This window comes from Neolamprologus multifasciatus, chromosome 3, assembly GCF_963576455.1.
Source record: "Neolamprologus multifasciatus chromosome 3, fNeoMul1.2, whole genome shotgun sequence".
Taxonomy (NCBI): Eukaryota; Metazoa; Chordata; class Actinopteri; order Cichliformes; family Cichlidae; genus Neolamprologus; species Neolamprologus multifasciatus.
Genome location: NC_140441.1, coordinates 417061 through 435771, shown reverse-complemented (window position 1 = coordinate 435771; position 18711 = coordinate 417061). Strand labels below are relative to the sequence as shown.

At 42.1% G+C, this 18711-nt stretch overlaps 1 protein-coding gene and 1 long non-coding RNA gene across 2 annotated transcripts in view; one reads left to right on the top strand and one right to left on the bottom strand.

Moving 5' to 3' along the window:
* LOC146520921 (uncharacterized) overlaps positions 1 to 9664 on the top strand; it is a 19749-nt gene extending 10085 nt beyond the window's left edge. The window contains exons 5-8 of the mRNA XM_085154351.1: positions 895 to 941; positions 1090 to 1631; positions 1721 to 1767; positions 6866 to 9664. Coding sequence (XP_085010477.1) covers positions 895 to 941; positions 1090 to 1631; positions 1721 to 1767; positions 6866 to 8255 — 2026 coding nt within the window. The 3' untranslated portion in view covers positions 8256 to 9664. The remainder of the gene's footprint in view (positions 1 to 894; positions 942 to 1089; positions 1632 to 1720; positions 1768 to 6865) is intronic.
* On the bottom strand, positions 7075 to 18711 carry LOC146520920 (uncharacterized). Its single transcript, XR_014873256.1, has 2 exons — positions 17430 to 18711; positions 7075 to 14053 (listed from the first exon to the last, which is right to left on the bottom strand). It is a non-coding gene; the product is annotated as an uncharacterized LOC146520920 (long non-coding RNA).

The following is an 18711-nucleotide window of genomic DNA, read 5'->3' as shown; positions in this document are numbered from 1 at the left end:
CCGAAGCCCCCAAGGCCCAGCCAGAGCCCCAGCACGGAGGCGAAGCACCCCCGAACCCCAAACCCCCACGCCCGCCCCGGATCCACTCAGGGGCAGCCAGGCCACCAGGCCAGTAACCTACGTCCGCCAACTCTTAAAGAAATATAACAAAAGCAAAGACACCCAGCTGAACTAAAATGATCCAGCAAACAAAAACTGTTGTGAGCCATCCTTATATCGCCTTTGAGCTTTTGGAGCCTTGACCTGACTTTTAAAAAATAACTGGAAAAAAGATATAAAAAATGAAAAATAGATATTTGCAAAATTCTGCCTAAATATGTATTTTACCTGGTTAATGTGTGTGGCGGGGCGTGGTCTGCAGCGCCGCTGCAGGGGAGGCGGACGCACCTGAGCGACACCCGCAATCACGCCTCGCCGCCTTTACGTCTGTGCTGTTGTGTTGGTGTGTGTCGGGCTGTGAGCTGAAAAGCTACAGCTGGCTGTGTGCGTACAGCAACCGTGTGCAGTCTGGAGAAATGTCATCATCCAGTCTGTCCTGTTTCCATCAATCACTGTCTGGTTGGCCTCAGTCATGAAGCATGACGGGGCCAGACAATATGGTCCTTAGAGAGGATCAACTGTGCTGTCTTTCCTCCATCCAGGACCTGTAAAGGTCCAGAATGAGGGACAAACACATCTCTACAGACCTTTCACATCATGGAGATAAACTGTTCACATTTCTTCCTTCAGGCAGACGATACAGAGTGTTGTTAACAAAAAAAACGATACCACAGACAAGTCATTCCCCCGGGCTTTCACTTTGATGAACACTGTGAATGTTCATGTGTATGAGAGCCATGTAATGTCCATGTGTGCATGCTGACTGTGCTGCTCTGACCCCCCTCCTCCTTTCAGGGTGGAGCCTGCTGGAGTCCGATGGTTGACACCAGGTCTGAGGAAGTGTAAGTGTGTTTTTAATGGGATTCATGAAAACAAAGCAGCACACATTCAACCATCTTCATCATGTCAGGAGTCATCATCAAAGTGTCAATCAATGAACAGATGATGGATCAATAACTGCAGCTGGATTGTGTTTGTTCTCTCCATCAGATTCCTGTCAACTCACAATCAACACAAACACAGTGCACACAAACCTCCAACTGTCTGACAACAACAGGAAGGTGACACATGTGGAGGAGGTTCAGTCATATCCTGATCATCCAGACAGATTTGATCGTCCTCAGCTGCTGTGTAGAGATGGTCTGACTGGTCGCTGTTACTGGGAGGTCGAGTGGAGAGGAGACGTTTATATATCAGTGAGTTACAGAAGCATCAGAAGGAAAGGAGGCAGTGATGACTGTGTGTTTGGATGGAATGATCAGTCCTGGAGTCTGAGCTGCACTGATCATGGTCCTCGTTCTGTCTGGCACAATAACAGAGTAACATCCATCTCCTCCTCCTCCTCCTCCTCCTCCTCCTCTGTCTCTGACAGAGCAGCAGTGTATGTGGACTGTCCTGCTGGCACTCTGTCCTTCTACAGAGTCTCCTCTGACAGTCTGATCCACCTCCACACCTTCAACACCACATTCACTCAAACTCTTTATCCTGGGTTTAGGTTCTGGTCTCCTGGTTCATCAGTTTCTCTGTGTGCAGTTGAGTATCAGCAGTCTCGTCTTGTTATAGAAAACCATCAATTGCCTGAAGTAATTTCCTAATCTTTTTTTTACTGTCCACTTTTTAGGATTTCAGAAAAGCACAAATGACTGAGGCTGAAAAACCTTCATACAGGTGACCAAATTATAATTATTTTATTTGTTTATTTAGAAAAAGAATGGGGGTCTTTTTTGGATTTATTTGATAGGGACAGTAGAGACTGACAGAAAAGCAGAGGGAGCGAGAGAGGGAAGACCAGGGCCACAGGTCCGACTCAAACCCAGGCAAGCCACTATTCGCCAAACGGCATATGTCTGCTTGCTCTTCCCATTAAACTAAAGGTGTGCCAGGTGACCATAATTACTAAAAAAACTCAACCTGATGGAACAGATTATGTGATAACTCACTTGAGTTTACGGTTTACATTGCTTCTGGTTAATTACAGTTTAATTCAGATCCCTCTAACACACACCACCAGACAAAAGTTTGTCATTTAATGTTTTTTCTGTATTTTCATGATTATTTACATTGTAGATTCACACTGAAGGTATTAACACTGTAACACACTACAAGCTGCAACGTGTCCAGAACTCTGCTGCCCGTATTATTACTAGGACTTCCTCTACCCACCACATCTCCCCAATCCTGAAGCAGCTTCACTGGCTCCCGGTTAAATTTCGCATCCATTTTAAAATAATCCTTTATACATCCAAGGCTATTCATTCTCTCTCTCCACCATACCTCTCTGATTTAGTACAGATGTACTTCCCATCCCTCAGATCTTCATCTTCTCTTTCTCTCTCTCTTCCTTCCGCTCGTCTGATAACAATGGGGGGCGGGGCTTTTAGTTGCTCTGCCCCTCGACTTTGGAATTCCTTACCCCCTGACCTCAGAAACATTACTTCATTCCCTCTTTTTAAGTTCACCCTCAAAACTCATCTGTTTAAAATTGCTTATGTTTAAACCTCTGTATGCTCTTAACTTTTATCTGTTACTCTTTTTATTGTATATGTTGTGTATTTGTTGTACAGTGTCCTTGGGTGCTTTGAAAGGTGCTATTTTTAAATAAAATGTATTATTATTATTAATGAACACATATACAGTTATGTAGTAAACAAAAACGTGTAAAATAACTTAAATTATGTTTCATATTTTAGATTCTTTGCTTTGATTAGTGCTTTGAACACTCTTTGCATTCTCTAAATGAGCTTCATGAGTTAGTTCAATTCAATTCAATTTTATTTATATAGCACCTAATCACAACAACAGTCGCCTCAAGGCGCTTTATATTGTACAGTATGTCCTATAATAATGGATACAGAGAAAAACGCAACAATCATATGACCCTCTATGAGCAGCACTTTGGCGACAGTGGGAAGGAAAAACTCCCTTTTAACAGGAAGAAACCTCCAGCAGAACCAGGCTCAGGGAGGGGAGGGGCGGGACCATCTGCTGTGATTGGTTGGGGTGAGAGAAGGAAGAAAGGATAAAGACATGCTGTGGAAGAAAGACAGAGGTTAATAACAGATATGATTCAATACAGAGAGGTCTGTTAATACATAGTGAGTGAGAAAGGTGACTGGAAAGGAAAAACTCAATGCATCATGGGAATCCCCCGGCAGCCTACATCTATTGCAGCATAACTAAGGGAGGATTCAGGGTCACCTGGTCCAGCCCTAACTATATGCTTTAGCAAAAAGGAAAGTTTGAAGCCTAATCTTAAAAGTAGAGATAGTGTCTGTCTCCTGAATCCAAACTGGAAGCTGGTTCCACAGAAGAGGGGCCTGAAAACTGAAGGCTCTGCCTCCCATTCTACTTTTAAATACTCTAGGAACAACAAGTAGGCCTGCAGAGCGGGAGCGAAGTGCTCTAATAGGGTGATATGGTACTACAAGGTCATTAAGATAAGATGGGGCCTGATTATTTAAGACCTTGTATGTGAGGAGCAGGATTTTGAATTCTGGATTTAACAGGAAGCCAATGAAGGGAAGCCAAAACAGGAGAAATATACTCTCTCTTTCTAGTCCCTGTCAGTATTCTTTCTGCAGCATTTTGGATTAACTGAAGGCTTTTCAGTGAGTTTTTTGGACATCCTGATAATAATGAATTGCAGTAGTCCAGCCTGGAAGTAATAAATGCATGAACTAGTTTTTCAGCGTCACTCTGAGACAGGATATTTCTAATTTTAGAGATGTTGCGCAAATGGAAGAACGCAGTCTTACATATTTGTTTAATATGTGCGTTGAAGGACATATCCTGGTCAAAAATGACTCCAAGGTTCCTCACAGTGTTACTGGAGGCCAAGGTAATGCCATCCAGAGTAAGAATCTGGTTAGATACCATATTTCTAAGCTTTTCAGCGCCGAGTACAATGACCTCAGTTTTATCTGAATTAAGAAGCAGAAAGTTAGCGGCCATCCAAGTCTTTATGTCTTTAAGACATTCCTGCAGTTTAACTAATTGGTGTGTGTTATCTGGCTTCATGGACAGATAGAGCTGGGTGTCATCTGCATAGCAGTGTAAATGTATGCTATGTCTTCTAATGATGCTGCCTAGGGGAAGCATGTATAATGTAAACAGAATTGGTCCTAGCACTGAACCCTGTGGAACTCCATAATTAACCTCAGTGTGTGAAGAGGACTCTCCATTTACATGCACAAATTGGAGTCTATTAGATAGATATGATACAAACCACTGCAGTGCAATACCTGTAATACCTACAGCATGTTCTAATCGCTCTAATAGGATATTATGGTCAACAGTATCAAATGCTGCACTAAGGTCAAGAAGGACAAGCACAGAGATGAGTCCACTGTCAGAGGCCATAAGAAGATCATTTGTAACCTTCACTAAAGCTGTTTCTGTGCTGTGATGAGCTCCGAAACCTGACTGAAACTCTTCAAATAAACCATTCCTCTGCAGATGATCTGTTAGCTGTTTGACAACTACTCTTTCAAGGATTTTTGATATGAAAGGAAGGTTGGAGATTGGCCTATAATTAGCTAAGACTGCTGGGTCTAGAGATGCTTTTTGAGTAAAGGTTTAACTGCAGCCACCTTGAAGGCCTGTGGTACATAGCCGATTATTAGAGATAGGTTGATCATATATAAGATCGAAGAATTAATCAATGGCAGAACTTCTTTGAGCAGTTTTGTAGGAATGGGGTCTAAAAGACACGTTGATGGTTTGGAGGAAGTAATTATTGAAGTTAACTCAGAAAGATCGATTGGAGAAAAAGAGTCTAACTTAACATCAATGGAACTAAGAGTACCTGTAGATAATATTACATCTGTGGGATGATTATTGGTAATTTTTTCTATAATGATAAAAATTTTATTTGTGAAGAAGTTCATGAAGTCATCACTAGTTAACGTTAAAGGGATGGTTGGCTCAAAAGAGCTCTGACTGTTTGTCAGCCTGGCTACAGTGCTGAAGAGAAACCTGGGGTTGTTCTTATTTTCTTCAATCAGTGATGAGTAGTAAGCTGTTCTGGCTTTGCGGAGGGCTTTCTTATAAAGCAACAAACTATTTCTCCAGGCTAAATGATGATCCTCTAAATTTGTGACACGCCATTTCCTCTCCAGATTACGAGTCATCTGCTTTAGGGTACGTGTTTGAGAATTATACCACGGGGTCAGGTACTTCTGATTAGAGACCTTAGTTTTCACTGGAGCTACAGTATCCAGAGTCGTACGTAGTGAGGAGGTGAAATTATTAACAAGATAATCGACCTCTGTTGGGGTAGCGTTCAGATAGCTGCTCTGCTCTGTGTTGGTACAGGGCATTGACGATGATAACAGTGGCTGGATTATATTCTTAAACTTAGTTACAGCGCTTTCAGAAAGACATCTACTTTGATAAAGTCTACTCTCCACTGCTGCGTAATCAATTATTGTAAATGTAAATGTTATCAGGAAATGATCAGACAGGAGAGGGTTTTCAGGAAACACTGTTAAATGTTCAGTTTCTATGCCATATGTTAAAACAAGATCTAGAGTGTGATTAAAGTGGTGGGTGGGTTCTTTTACATTTTGAGAGAAACCAATTGAGTCTAACAACAGATTAAATGCCATGTTGAGGCTGTCATTTTTAGCATCTACATGGATGTTAAAATCACCCACAATAATTATTTTATCTGAGCTGAGCACTAAATCAGATAAAAAGTCTGAGAACTCAGACAGAAACTCTGTGTATTCCATGTTGCTTGCAGTGTCCTGTTGTGAGATGAAAGAAAAATGTCACTGACTGGCAGATGTCCTAGAAAATGTCCTTCACCCAGTTAAGGAAGACTGGTTTAAGAAATTTCATAATGTGTTCTTGTGTTCTTGGTGGTTCATTATTATCTGTCTTCAGCCTGGTCTGGTGCACTCCAGAATACTTCAGCTGGCAACACAGAGCACCTCCATTATCCATTTTAACCAAAATATACATTTTGATAGGTCTGATCCTTTGAGCTTCTCTGGCAGGAAAACCTATGCAGAGTTATTCAGATATTCAAAAACAAACTTTAAATGTTTGTGTTTTGTGCAACAGGTCCAATAGTCTAAATGAGTTCAAACTGATTCAAAAGTACCATAGGCTATTTTAGTGTTAAATAGGAAACGTAACAAAAACCATCTAAAACGCTAAAAACTACAAAATTAAATCGTTCACCCAACACTAGAAGCATTAATTTAACAATCGGGCATAATGATAACGGAATAATAGGAAAAATAATAGGAAAAGCAAGCATTTAATAAATGAAACACAAAACCTAAGCTTCACTAACCCAGCATTAGCTCACTGGCTCTTTGAATGAACGATCGCGGCTCCATATTTTCATCAATTATATCCAAAATAAAGTAGCTGACTCACCATCGAGTGGATTGAGTGAGGGCACACTGGTGAATCAATCAGCAGGATTATCTCTGTCAAATAGTGTTGTGTCAGTAATTAGCCATATGTTGACACAGCACAGCAGCCACAGAGACAGTAGAGGAGGTGCTACAGATCACTTTAGAACTTACGAAAAGTAAATGACCTCAATACTAAAAGGACCATATGTGGTCTGATTTAAATTTGGTGACATACATTCTGCACAAACTTTGTGACTAAAAGCATTGCCTGAAATTTAATAGTTAGTAGTAATAGAGCAGAACTTGAGACTTAGAAGTCAGGTTACTAAATTAAACTGTGAACCTATGAACTACAGCAGATACCAAAGTAAATCGTCTGTTTCCACACTTTCTCACAGTCTACTGGTAACTGGGTCTCCTGAATGCAGCAATGAAGAAAAGCTTGAAAAACCTTTTGGAGCTTCTCTCTGGCAAGCAGAAACCCATCCAGATGTTGAAAATCATACAGGAGAAACACCTGTCAGGACTGAGTTTAATTCAGTGAGCAGCACCCTGCCACCAAGCTCCCACCTGCACATCTACTCCACAGCTTTCTGCTGCCTGACTCGCTCTCAAAGTCACTCATCTTTATTGAGCAACGTACCAAGGAACAACTTAACACGGGCAGCAAGCTTACCATCCATGAAGTTACATGAGTATACACCCAACATCAGTGTTGATGGTTTTGATGATGAAACCTACATGTTCCAGTGCTCCTGTCCAGGCCTGTTCCAGTGCAGTGTGACCAACCTGGTGTTTGTCATGAAGGGAGAAGGAGATGTGGTTTACAGGACTGTCCCTTGGAACAGAAGGCTGCTGGCCCAACACCACAAGAAGCCTGCAGGACCCCTGTTTGACATCACATGTCCTCAGCAGTCTTTGTGTCAGCTTCATATCCTACACTGTGAGGTCATCTCCACAGGTGGAGGCCAGTTCATGCAGGTTGCTCATGTGAAAGATGAGAGCATCGAGTTTATCCACCCTGACCAGATAACCAAAACTCATGCTATTATAAATATCAAAGGGTCTTCTGCTTATGGTAATGTCAAGGATGAAGACTCTCCTCCTGACCCAGTCCAATCATTGGTTCTGCTCTTCTACAAACCCCTAAACGATTGTAATCCCAGATCTGTCCTCAGTGTGTTCATGTTGCCACGTAATATTGTGTTCCCCAAAATGCGGCGTGACAGGAAGAAGTCAGACAAAACTGAGCTTTACATCGAGACAACCTCTGACTGCAAACTGCATCCAAAGCAGGCTTACACTCTGGCCACTGATCCTGAACATGACCTCATTAAAGTTCAACCAAAACAAGCTGATTTTCAAGAGGAGTCCTTCGAAAGCTACTTCCCATCATTTCAGGTGTTCTTAAAAGAAGTCTTTACAGATATTAACCTGTGTCTGAGAGACAAGAGCAGCTCCACCTGTGTTTGGGAAACAGAGGTTTGTCTTTTGCCTACTGGAGGAACAACTGGTACTGTGAAATTTTTGGATGCTGGTCCAAAAAAGATACGGAGGAGCTTTATCGAAAGTATATCAGGACCTGTTCTCAGCAGTCTGCTGGACCACCTGCTGGAAAAAAAAGTGTTAACTATGGATGAAGTGGACAAAGCAAAAACAGAGGAAAACAGAAAAGATAAAGCTAGTTGGGTCTTTGACACTGTGAGCAGGAAAGGTGCTGATTCAGAAATGTTTGAGATTCTCCGTGAGGAGGATCCCTTTCTCTATAAACATCTAGGTTTGAAATAAAATGGAGAGCTGTCACATACAGATGATCTTGCTAACAGCCACTGTCACTAAACATAACATCCTCAGTGCTCCTAGCACCTGTCCAAATGCTGAATTTGTACCTACCTAGCTGTTAATCTCTTCAAGGGGTAAAGAAAAACTCATTACTCCTCGATTTTTTTCTTATTGACTTGTAGCATTTTGACACCATGAATTTGGGTTATGATACACAACAATTACAGATTTTTTTTTACCTTTTCATGGCATAATAGTGTATGCTTATAGTGTATTTCTTAACAACATCTATTTATGTTTCATGTAGTTTTTAATATTATATTTAAACATTTTCATTTAAACCTTTCGCCAAATGTGTGATTGCAAATTTCTGCATGTTTTTTTGTTTTGTTTGAGAATTTGATTCTTTAAAAAAAAATTTTCTGCATACTTCTGACCTTATTAGTTTAACGTTAATTTGTTGTTGGGTTTTTATTTTTTGGTTCATGGCAATGTCTGCAGGATATTTACTGATATATTTACTGTATAATTACTTACTTTTGCTTTGTCTTAATATTGTAAACTCTTTCACGTTTACCAACATAAAATCACATCTTAATTAAAGTGCTGAATGTAAGTATTTTCATGTAGCTATTAATAGGTTTTCACTGGCAGTGCCTGAATGGATTGCAATATAGTTTGAAATGTATGAAGGGCTCAGGTGAAATTTTGTATAAAAACCCAGAGGTTGTTACTTTTATGTTTACTCAAAAATGTTTTTGTGTTATAAGTCTCTTCTGCTCCCAGTAACAACAGTGACTAACGTATTATCTGCACTATAAGGTGCACTTAAAATCCTTTAATTTTCTCAAAAATCGACAGTGCGCCTTATGTATGAATTCTGGTTGTGCTCACTGACCTCGAACTGATTTTATGTGATACATGGCGCTCAAAAAGCTGTCAGAAATGTTTTAGTACGACTTTGGTAAGCTACGAAGTTGCACCGCTTTGCTTGATGGATAGCATTACGGCTACCGTAGTCAGGAGCCAGTAATCAGTTATCTGTGCCCAAAACTCCATCAGGGACCTGGGTCTGAGTGACCCAGGGTCCATGAGCAGTTATGACTCCTTTTATATTATGTGTGTTTCTGCACTTTGCTGCTGTTCTCATGTCCATGCTTGTGTGTGTATAGGAAGGTGTGTGTGCGTGTGTGTGGCTGTGACAGGCATCTTCAGGCCTGGTGGGTGTGGCACTGCCAGCCGGCTGGCCGCACCTGACGAGAGAAAACAGGGATTGCAGAGACACAGGAGCAGCGAGCGCTAAACGCAGACTTTTTGGGAAGAAGACAGGATGGGAGTCGAGGGAACTCACAGGGATTTATTGTTATGTAATATTTGCCCTACTGTAAATAAACGCACTGCTTTCTTTGCACCAATTCCTGCGTTTTGGGTTCAATTTCCCCCACATCCCAGGGTCTGCCACACAGACTGTGGCAGTCTGCTTTTGGTCCCGAAGTCAAACAAACACTGCAGCATCACTGAGAGTTAAAAACTGTATAAATTCTTTCATCTTTAATAAAATGATCAGCGTTTCTGCTTTACCAGGTGTAACAATTAAGTTTAACGTCCAGGCATCCATGAAAACAGAATTTATTAAATTTAACAGAGTCAGAAGTAGCATGGCAGGATGCTGTAAACGGACCAAACTTTAGTCAGGAGAACAACTGAGATAATCCATCAACAATATGAGGTTAGTCATTCATATACTGGGAACACGGGAACAGAGCAGCTGTGGTAGAATTCAACATTAATGAATCAATGTTACAGAAGTGGAGGAAGAAGAATGAGTTGAGTAAAGTTTGATTTATCTGACAGGCTCCAAATCCTCCATTACTGTAGTCCTACAAAGGTCAAACATGGAGGCCCAAAATAAACTGAGTAGTTCACTGAATGAACAATGGACTGTGAGCTCAGTTCCTTCATCATTAGTATGGATTATATATGTATATGTATTATATTAGTATCATATATATCAGGTGCTGATGCTGCTGGTTTCAGTCATTGTGCAAATGTGCTGTTTGTAAGGTTGTAAAGCTGCAGTCAGCTGAGACTGAAGAAGTCACCTGATCAGTGAGCAAAGGTTTCTGAAAACGTCCAGATGAACAGAATCAACCTTTTGGGATCAGCCAGCAATGCAGCATCATTGTTGTTCAGGTTCAGAGGTTTGCAGGAATGAACTGATGACCAGAAACAGCTGCAAAGTCCAATAAAATACCAGCTGGAGTTCAGCTGCATTTGAAGAAGTCAAAGAAAAGTAAGGATGGCAAAGGGCGATGTTTTCTTCCAAAGAACTGAAAACATGGTCGACGCCTCATTAGAAGAATAATCTGGACATTTGTGAGGAACTCTAACCAAGAAAGCAACACAAGAAAGCAACGTCAAACAGATCCAACAGACAGTTTCATGACTGGAAGTGTTGAGTGTAAAAATGCTACATTGCATTATTGCATCCTCTCACCACAGGAGGTGCTGTTGGCACCACTGATTGTTATTGTTTCCATGCAGAATCAAGACTGAAGTCAAATAAATCCACTGTATGTTTAGATAGTGTGTTAGTGTCGTTTCCATGGTAACACTGACTTATAAAAACAAAGTCCATCAGTCCAGATCAATAATGTGAGCTCATTTAAGTGCATGTTTGTGTATTCAGAGCCATGAAAGCTGATGTCCACTGATGACTGCTGACATCTAGTGGACATTTGATGACATTACAACAACAGTTTGTGTGAAATAAACAAAATGCAGATAGTACTCTAAAAATAAAACCCTAACCCTTCAAAACATACACACCTCTGTGTTTGTGCTGTTCCAACATACGCACAGTGGTGACAACAAAATAGTCATGTTCAATAAATCTGATTGTGTAACATCTCTGAGAAGTTTGAACTTTTTCATACAAACATTAGTAAATGAGGCCCACACATGTGATGACTTCATGCCTGTTGCTCTCTAATCTGGAAACACAGAAGAAGAGTCAGACGTGTGTGCAGCAGGGAGACGAGCGCTGTCATGAAGTGTGATGCTTCCAGCCTGCAGTCAAACACCACCTTCAGCATGTTTCAGCCTTTTCTCCACCCTCACACCATGAAGCCGCCTCCAGTCAGAGCAGCTACGTACTCTGAGCGCTTTGTCATCGGGTCTCCTTCGCCTCCTTGTGTCCTTGTCTCCTCCGTCCTCGTGTCTCAGGTGAAGCTCCACAGAAACCTGCCCAGCTTGTGTGATTCATCTGTGCAGAGCCTTAAACTCAGACTCTCCTGTCACACAAGCTCAGTTAAATAAAGTTTTTTGTCCTCATGTGAACAAAGTGAGTGTGTGTGTTGAAAGCAGCTGCTGTGTGTGTGTGTTTCACTTCTTATTGCAAACTAAAACACACACACGCTCTTTCAGCTCAGTTTAGTGTGTGCCGCCAAACATCACGGCAGACTGCCACAGAGTTCAGCTTCCTCATAGTTTCACACGTCATAAGCCTTCACATCACTTCCTGTCCTCACAGGAAGCTAAACCACATCTCTCACAGCAAAGAACGGAGCGTTTGTCAGAGCCACACATATTCTTAAGGACAAAATCAGTGTTTCACAATAAAAGCCTTGTTGATACAAAACTGTCCAGCAGCTATTAGGAGGGCCTTTAATTTGAAATAGATGGAAAAGGAAGCAGAAAAGAGCAGGCAGCTTCAGCGGTCAGAGGTTAAAGGTCATGTGCATGAAGAAATGCTGTTCATACTTTGCTTATTTTTTCTGTCTGAACTGGCAGGAAGTCCTCTGTGAGAAGCAGGAAGTCCCACTTTTGTTGTTTTTGGTGACTTTCAGAAATCTTCCAGCCGCTATAAAATAAAGTGATGCTGGAAACATCGCTGTGGCAGATGGAGGGCTCCGCCGCCTCCAACCGAGTAAAGAGGTTCAGGCTCAGCAGCTCTGATCGTTCATTGGAGTCAGCACAGACTGTGGAGACATCTAGTGGTGGTGGAGAGAAGTGCAATCAAAGCTCTGCTGGTGGATGTAGTTACTGTAAGGTCCCTGATGGAGCTCTGTGATTGGTGGATTGTCCAAACTACACTCAGTGATAAAGTTTCCTCTGATAAACAATGAAAGGACCGATCAGCTGATCAGCATCGTGACACGAACACTGGATCCAAATTTGAAGTTCTTTTCTCTGACCCACTCATGATCTTCAGAGTGTCCATTTGATTCTCTGTCACAGTGTGACTGTGGGGATGAAGGAGCTCTCAGGGCCTCCACAGCCTCCTGCAGGGGGTGGAGGTGCTGTCCATCATGGGGACAACTACAGCTTTAGAAGTGACTACATGGCTTGTTTTTACAATATGTGACACCTGCTTCCTTTAAGAAGTCAGTGAGTGTTTGTTCTACCTGGCAGCAGGTGAAAGTCGTATCATACAGCTGCAGCTACTGTGTGTGTGGTCAGGTTTAGGCGTTCAGTTTTGATCCTGATCCTGATCCTGATCCTGGGTCAGGCAGATCTCCCTGGTTACAATGACAGGAAGTGACAAACGAGCAAAGAGAGAGAGGGCGGGACATGGACACTAGAACAGAGACGTGAATGTGAGAAGGTGTTTGGAGACAAATAGAAGAAAGGAAGTGTGAGGTCTGAGGTCTGGTCCTTCTAATAAAGATGCATTTCCTCCAGTATAGCCATGAACTCGTGGGGCTGAATGATCACATGTTATCACAGTGATCATGAGGCTCAAAGTAAAAAGTTCAAATAGACTGAAACACTGTAGGTAAAGGTCAGAGGTCACGTTGATGCCTTCATGTTTGACCACAGAACGGTCAGTCTGTGTAACAGACTCTGTGATCAGTGATCAGTGCTGTGGGTCCAGGTCAGATGTTGGATCTCTGATTCTTTCACGTCCATGTTAAACAGCTGCTGCGATGAACTGTGACTGTTAGCAGTAATTAAATATGTCTGCACACTGTGAGAGAGCCGTCCTCCATCAGTGAGGCTGACAAACGCTCACACTGGGAACAGGAAGCAGATTTCTGTCTGACTGTCCTGATGGACAAAGGATGAAATCCTCTGTGACACAGTCAGCCTGTTACAGCCCATAATAACAATGAACACTTATTAAAATATGAAAGGATCACGTTAGATAAAACTGTTTTTAATAACATATGTAAACAGATCCAACAACATTGACACAATTAAGATCAAATCATTAGTTCCAGCTCACATGGACTGGAGTGAGGACACCAGTGACTGAAAGAACCAGTGTTTCCATCAGACTCATGAACATCATCATGTGTTATGTTAGTGTCTCATTCAGCACAGACACATTATTTCTGTTAGGTCCTGTCAGCTGTCAGCACTCTGTACAAGCACGACTGTGAACAACAGACTTCTTTTAAATGTGTCACATAAACATTCAGTGTGGATTTGATCCAGATGTTTCTCCGTATGTAAGTTACTCAGGCATCAAATAGATTTGAAGTCTTTATGATCCTGAGCTGACTTCAAACAAGGAGCTTCTCAGACTAACAGCACGAGCACAAAACTGAAAGGATGAGAAACAAAAGTTTGATTTTAATGCTTCACAGAAAATCTATTTGAATACGCTGGAGACTCATTTAGGTCACTGCTGTTGTTTCACTCAGTGCAGCGTTTCTGAAATGTCTTTGTATTATAGTGAATTTTGAGCTTTGCAGGATACAAAGAAGAAGAAATCAAAGATTACAGCAGGTAGTTGTACAGAGGACGTCAGCTGATGGAGCAGAGGGAGGCCGACTGTGGATGAATGAGGAGGTGAAGGCCTGCAGGCGGGTGGAGACAGAGGAGGTGATGTCACTAATGACTTCAGAGCAGCTTTCTCCTTATTAACATAGTTGTTTGGTCACGTTGTGTTGTAATGAGACACGTACAGTTTGTGGACCCGGGGCTTTGTGTGTTTGTGATCAGTCTTGGTGTTGAGGATTTCTCATGTTCAGCTCCAACAAAGTTGGAGCTAAAACTCTTCCTGTAGCCACGTGTGCTTTGCATTCTGCAGCAAAGTTCTACAGATGTGCAAAGATCTGGGCGAGCAATGAGCTGTGACATCAACATGAACTTTCTGTTTCCTCCAAAAGTCCACAGCACTTCCTGTTGTTGCTCAGACGTGACTGAGAACTCTTTGAAATGACTTAGCGTTAGCTGTATGCTAGCTACACTCTGACTTTCAGCTCAACGTCTTTTGCCACCAGGATGTTTCCCTCAAAGATGCTCGTAGGTGGATCTGACTGTGGCCAATCACCACCTGCGCCGCCCTGATCAGATACCCAGCTGGGATAATGAGCTCGCCAAAGGAGAAGACTGAAAGCACTGACACGAGGAAGGAACGAGTCAGAGGACCAGTGAGTGTCAGCAGAACCACTGTTCAGGACGAGACCACAGACATCAGCCACGACTGACCGTGTACTTAGTGAAAACCTCAGACAGCAGAAAGCAGAGAAAGAGGAGGAGCAAGGAGAGCAGCCATGATGGAAGGACGGGTATGTACCAGCAGCAGATAGAGGAAGTGGCTCTGTAGATATTTATAGTCAGTCCTCATGCATGTGCTGTGCATATAGTAAGTGTCTGTCATGAAGCTGTCATGTGTGCATATCTGTGGTCAGTAAAGCTGATTGTGATTAATAGCTACACCACAGAGTAGAAATGGACCGATCCGATTATCGGACCTAAATTACTGGATCGGATATCGGTGAGAAATAAAAAATGTAATCGATCCATTAAATATCAGAAAAGCACCTCACAAAACTTGCAACACAGCGTGACTCGGCGTGACACGTCGCAGCAGTGTGGTCACGTGATAGAGCGGCTGTGTGTGTTTGTAGCCTCAAACCAGCATTTCATCTATGAGGAAGTTTTCCCAGAGAGAAGTAAAGCAAGTGTGTAAGTTCATCTCTGAATGTCTGTAAAGCATTCCCACCTTAAGCTTAACAACCATACCTGGAGCGACTGCCTCTCTCTCTCTCTCTCTCTCTCTCTCTCTCTCTCTCCTGCTGCTACTTCAATCATAAACTGATCAATGATCAGCTGATCGTCTCTCTTCTTTGTTTTTGTCTCACTTTGCACCAGAAAGAGGAAACCAGCGGCTGAACAACAGCAGCACGTTTAAGCTTGATCAGCTGTTGTTAGAATTTATTTAATATTATTTCTACACCAGGATCTTTTTCTACAGCTGACGTAACTGTGCAGGGGCGGATCTAGCAAAGTTTAGCCAGGGGGGCCGATAGGGCATGAACAGGGAAAAGGGGGCACAAAGACATACTTTTCTTTCTTATTCTCATTTAAAATATCTAGTTTTTAATAAATAATTATCTGAATCTTACACCCAAAGTTTTAATCTGATGTAAAATCTATAGAAGTCCATTACTGTATATAGTAACTGTTAAGTCTAATATACCCTAGTAAGCTGTAGTACTTTTTCCTTTGGGAACCATCTGTGCAGTCTGCAGTTCTGTTGAAGAAAGATGTTGAATCTATTTAATTATTCTTGAAAAATAATTTATTTCTGTGCATTTTCCCCCTGCATCAAATTAAATTTGATTACATCGATTAAGCATCATGAGGTGGAGGGTGGTTCCCTATTTTCTTTTGCTGGGAGTTTGCAACCCTATTAGTTAGGTTGCTTAATATTTCTGCTAAGTACTATTTAAAATACCAGAACAGGGAGGATGGAGCAGGTTTAAGTTTATTAGATTGATCAGTGTTGCTGAACTATGAAACATTTTGGGTGCAGTGTATTTTTTACATACAGGTGTAACAGAATAGCTTTAGTGTTGTTATTTATTTAAACTTGAGTATAAACTTATACAAAATGAAGCAAGATATTAAAAAAAACATTTTATTGATTAAAAAACACACTATATCGGATTCATATCGGTATCGGCAGATATCCAAATTTATGATATCGGTATCGGACATAAAAAAGTGGTATCGTGCCATCTCTACTACAGAGTGCCCAAAGAGTTTCTGCATTGCTTGTTAGCCTTCTTTAGGGAGGGCTGGGGTTTCTTTGGAGCCCAAATTCATTAAAGTTAGTTCAGCACCGAGTGAAAAGAATCCCTGAAGACTCAGCACAGAAAGTGTGGGACAGAAGTTTGCTTTGGAGCCATGGACTGAGTTAGAAAACTAGCCAACATGATTTATAACGGACAGTCATTGTACAAAAGGCCCCGTAGTTATGGTTTTATTCTGTTCAGTTGTTAGTCCACCTGTAGTTTTTAGAGTGGCCAGTAGAGGTCACCCCACCGCTTTGTATGAGAGAGACTATGGGCAGAGAGAAAACGTGGGCAAGGCACCTGAGCTTTTCTGCTCCAGATTACCAGCAGAGAATTGGTCATTCCGTGAGAAGTGTGCATTAATGAGCAACGTAAGTTGTCGATGTGTGAGGATGTGAGGATAAGATGTGTTTGGGACTGTAACCAAGGTTAGGGGGGAAATGACTATGTTTCTGTCTGTGCTGCTAGCGAGTGCTAAGCTAAGCTTACTCTCCTGCCGTGTGGTTGGGTATAACTGTGTTAGCTCTCTCAGTGGGTCTGTAAGTGAGTCGTGGGTAATATAGGGCCTATGGTATTAAAGGGGATGTTAGTTTATTTCCCACCTGTGTTTATGTTGATGTACTCTGAAGATATTGTTGTGAACACTTTAGTAATGTAGTATTTTCTTTCTGTTCCTTTCAGAGACCACACACACACATACACACATGCCCACGCACCTAAACCTGTATGCAATACCTGCTCCTCTGACAGTCCCTGTTACCTTTAACTGTATGAAGTCAATACAAGAGTCTGCACTATCCTCAGTGTCTTCATTGTCTCCCTTCTGAACATTCATCCGGGCCTTGAGCAGTGTTCTGGCCGACACTCCGGGGAGTGGTAGCTGCAAACTTGAACTAGCACCTTACAGTCTTCTCAGTCCAAGCTATCTACCCAACAGTCATCATTAATGATGGAGAACTGAAAGGACATGAAGGCTGCGCTGTTACACTTTTTGATAGCTGGAAACTTTAACTGTCATCAGAAAACATCAGATATTCTGGATCCTCTCTGCAGTGTCTCGTCTTTCCTCTGTGACTTCCGTGGATTTTAGCTCAAAAATGTTTTTAAATGGTTTGTCAGCAAACTGACCTCTGACCTCTACAGTACTGACCTGTACAAAGAGCTGTCAGTCTCAGCTCTTCTCTCCCAGCACTGGTGGAGCAGGTGTAGTCGCTGCTGACAGCCATTGTTGGTTTTCTCAGAGACAGGCGGAGGTCTGAAGTGTTGAGAGCATCAGCTCTCATCGATGTGCGCCGCTGTAACGCTGCTTTTGTCCTCTGAGATCACCAGGTATGAAATCCGAGTACTGACAGGGCAGCAGGACAGATCTTTCCCCCTCATTCACTTCCATGAGCACAGCCAAGGCATGCTGGGAAACTGAGGACACACCAACAGATGTAGAAATGACCTGCATGCTGTGGGTTTGTCTCCTCACAGGTGACCAATTAGCTGCAGAAACCCAAGCCAGGTGTCTGAATACTGACACATGGACTCTTCTTTATAATAACTACACAATAGTGAGCATTAGTATGTAGTTTATTAATGGAACCCAAACTGTTCCTGTTATAGCTGACTTTCAGGACCTCCAAGTCTGCACTTATGTTTATTATCAGTTGGAGCACCTCCTCATTCTTCTTCTTTGGTGCAACCCTGTAAATTTTGGGGTACCCCTTTGGCCCCTCCCCTTTTCTACAATTCCCCTGTGGGAGAGGTCGGTGTCATTTCTTTCCCAACACTGTACAACACTGAAAATCTTAGAAATATGGTATCTAAGCAGATTCTTACTCTGGATGGCATTACCTTGGTCTCCAGTAACACTGTGAGGAACCTTGGAGTCATTTTTGACCAGGACATGTCCTTCAACGCACATATTAAACAAATATGTAAGACTGCGTTCTTCCATTTGTGCAACATCTCTAAAGTTAGAAATATCCTGTCTCAGAGTGACGCTGAAGCAGTCTTATGCTGAGGGATTCCCATGATGCATTGAGTTTTTCCTTTCCAGTCACCTTTCTCACTCACTATGTGTTAACAGACCTCTCTGCATTGAATCATATCTGTTATTAATCTCTGTCTCTCTTCCACAGCATGTCTTTATCCTGTCTTCCTTCTCTCACCCCAACCAATCACAGCAGATGGCCCCGCCCCTCCCTGAGCCTGGTTCTGCTGGAGGTTTCTTCCTGTTAAAAGGGAGTTTTTCCTTCCCACTGTCGCCAAAGTGCTGCTCATAGGGGGTCATATGACTGTTGGTTTTCTCTGCATGTATTATTGTAGGGTCTAGCTTGCAATGTAAAGCACCTTGAGGTGATTGTTGCTGTGATTTGGCGCTGTATAAATAAAATTGAATTGAATACACACCATGGACATTTTGAATCATGTCATGTCTTTTGGAC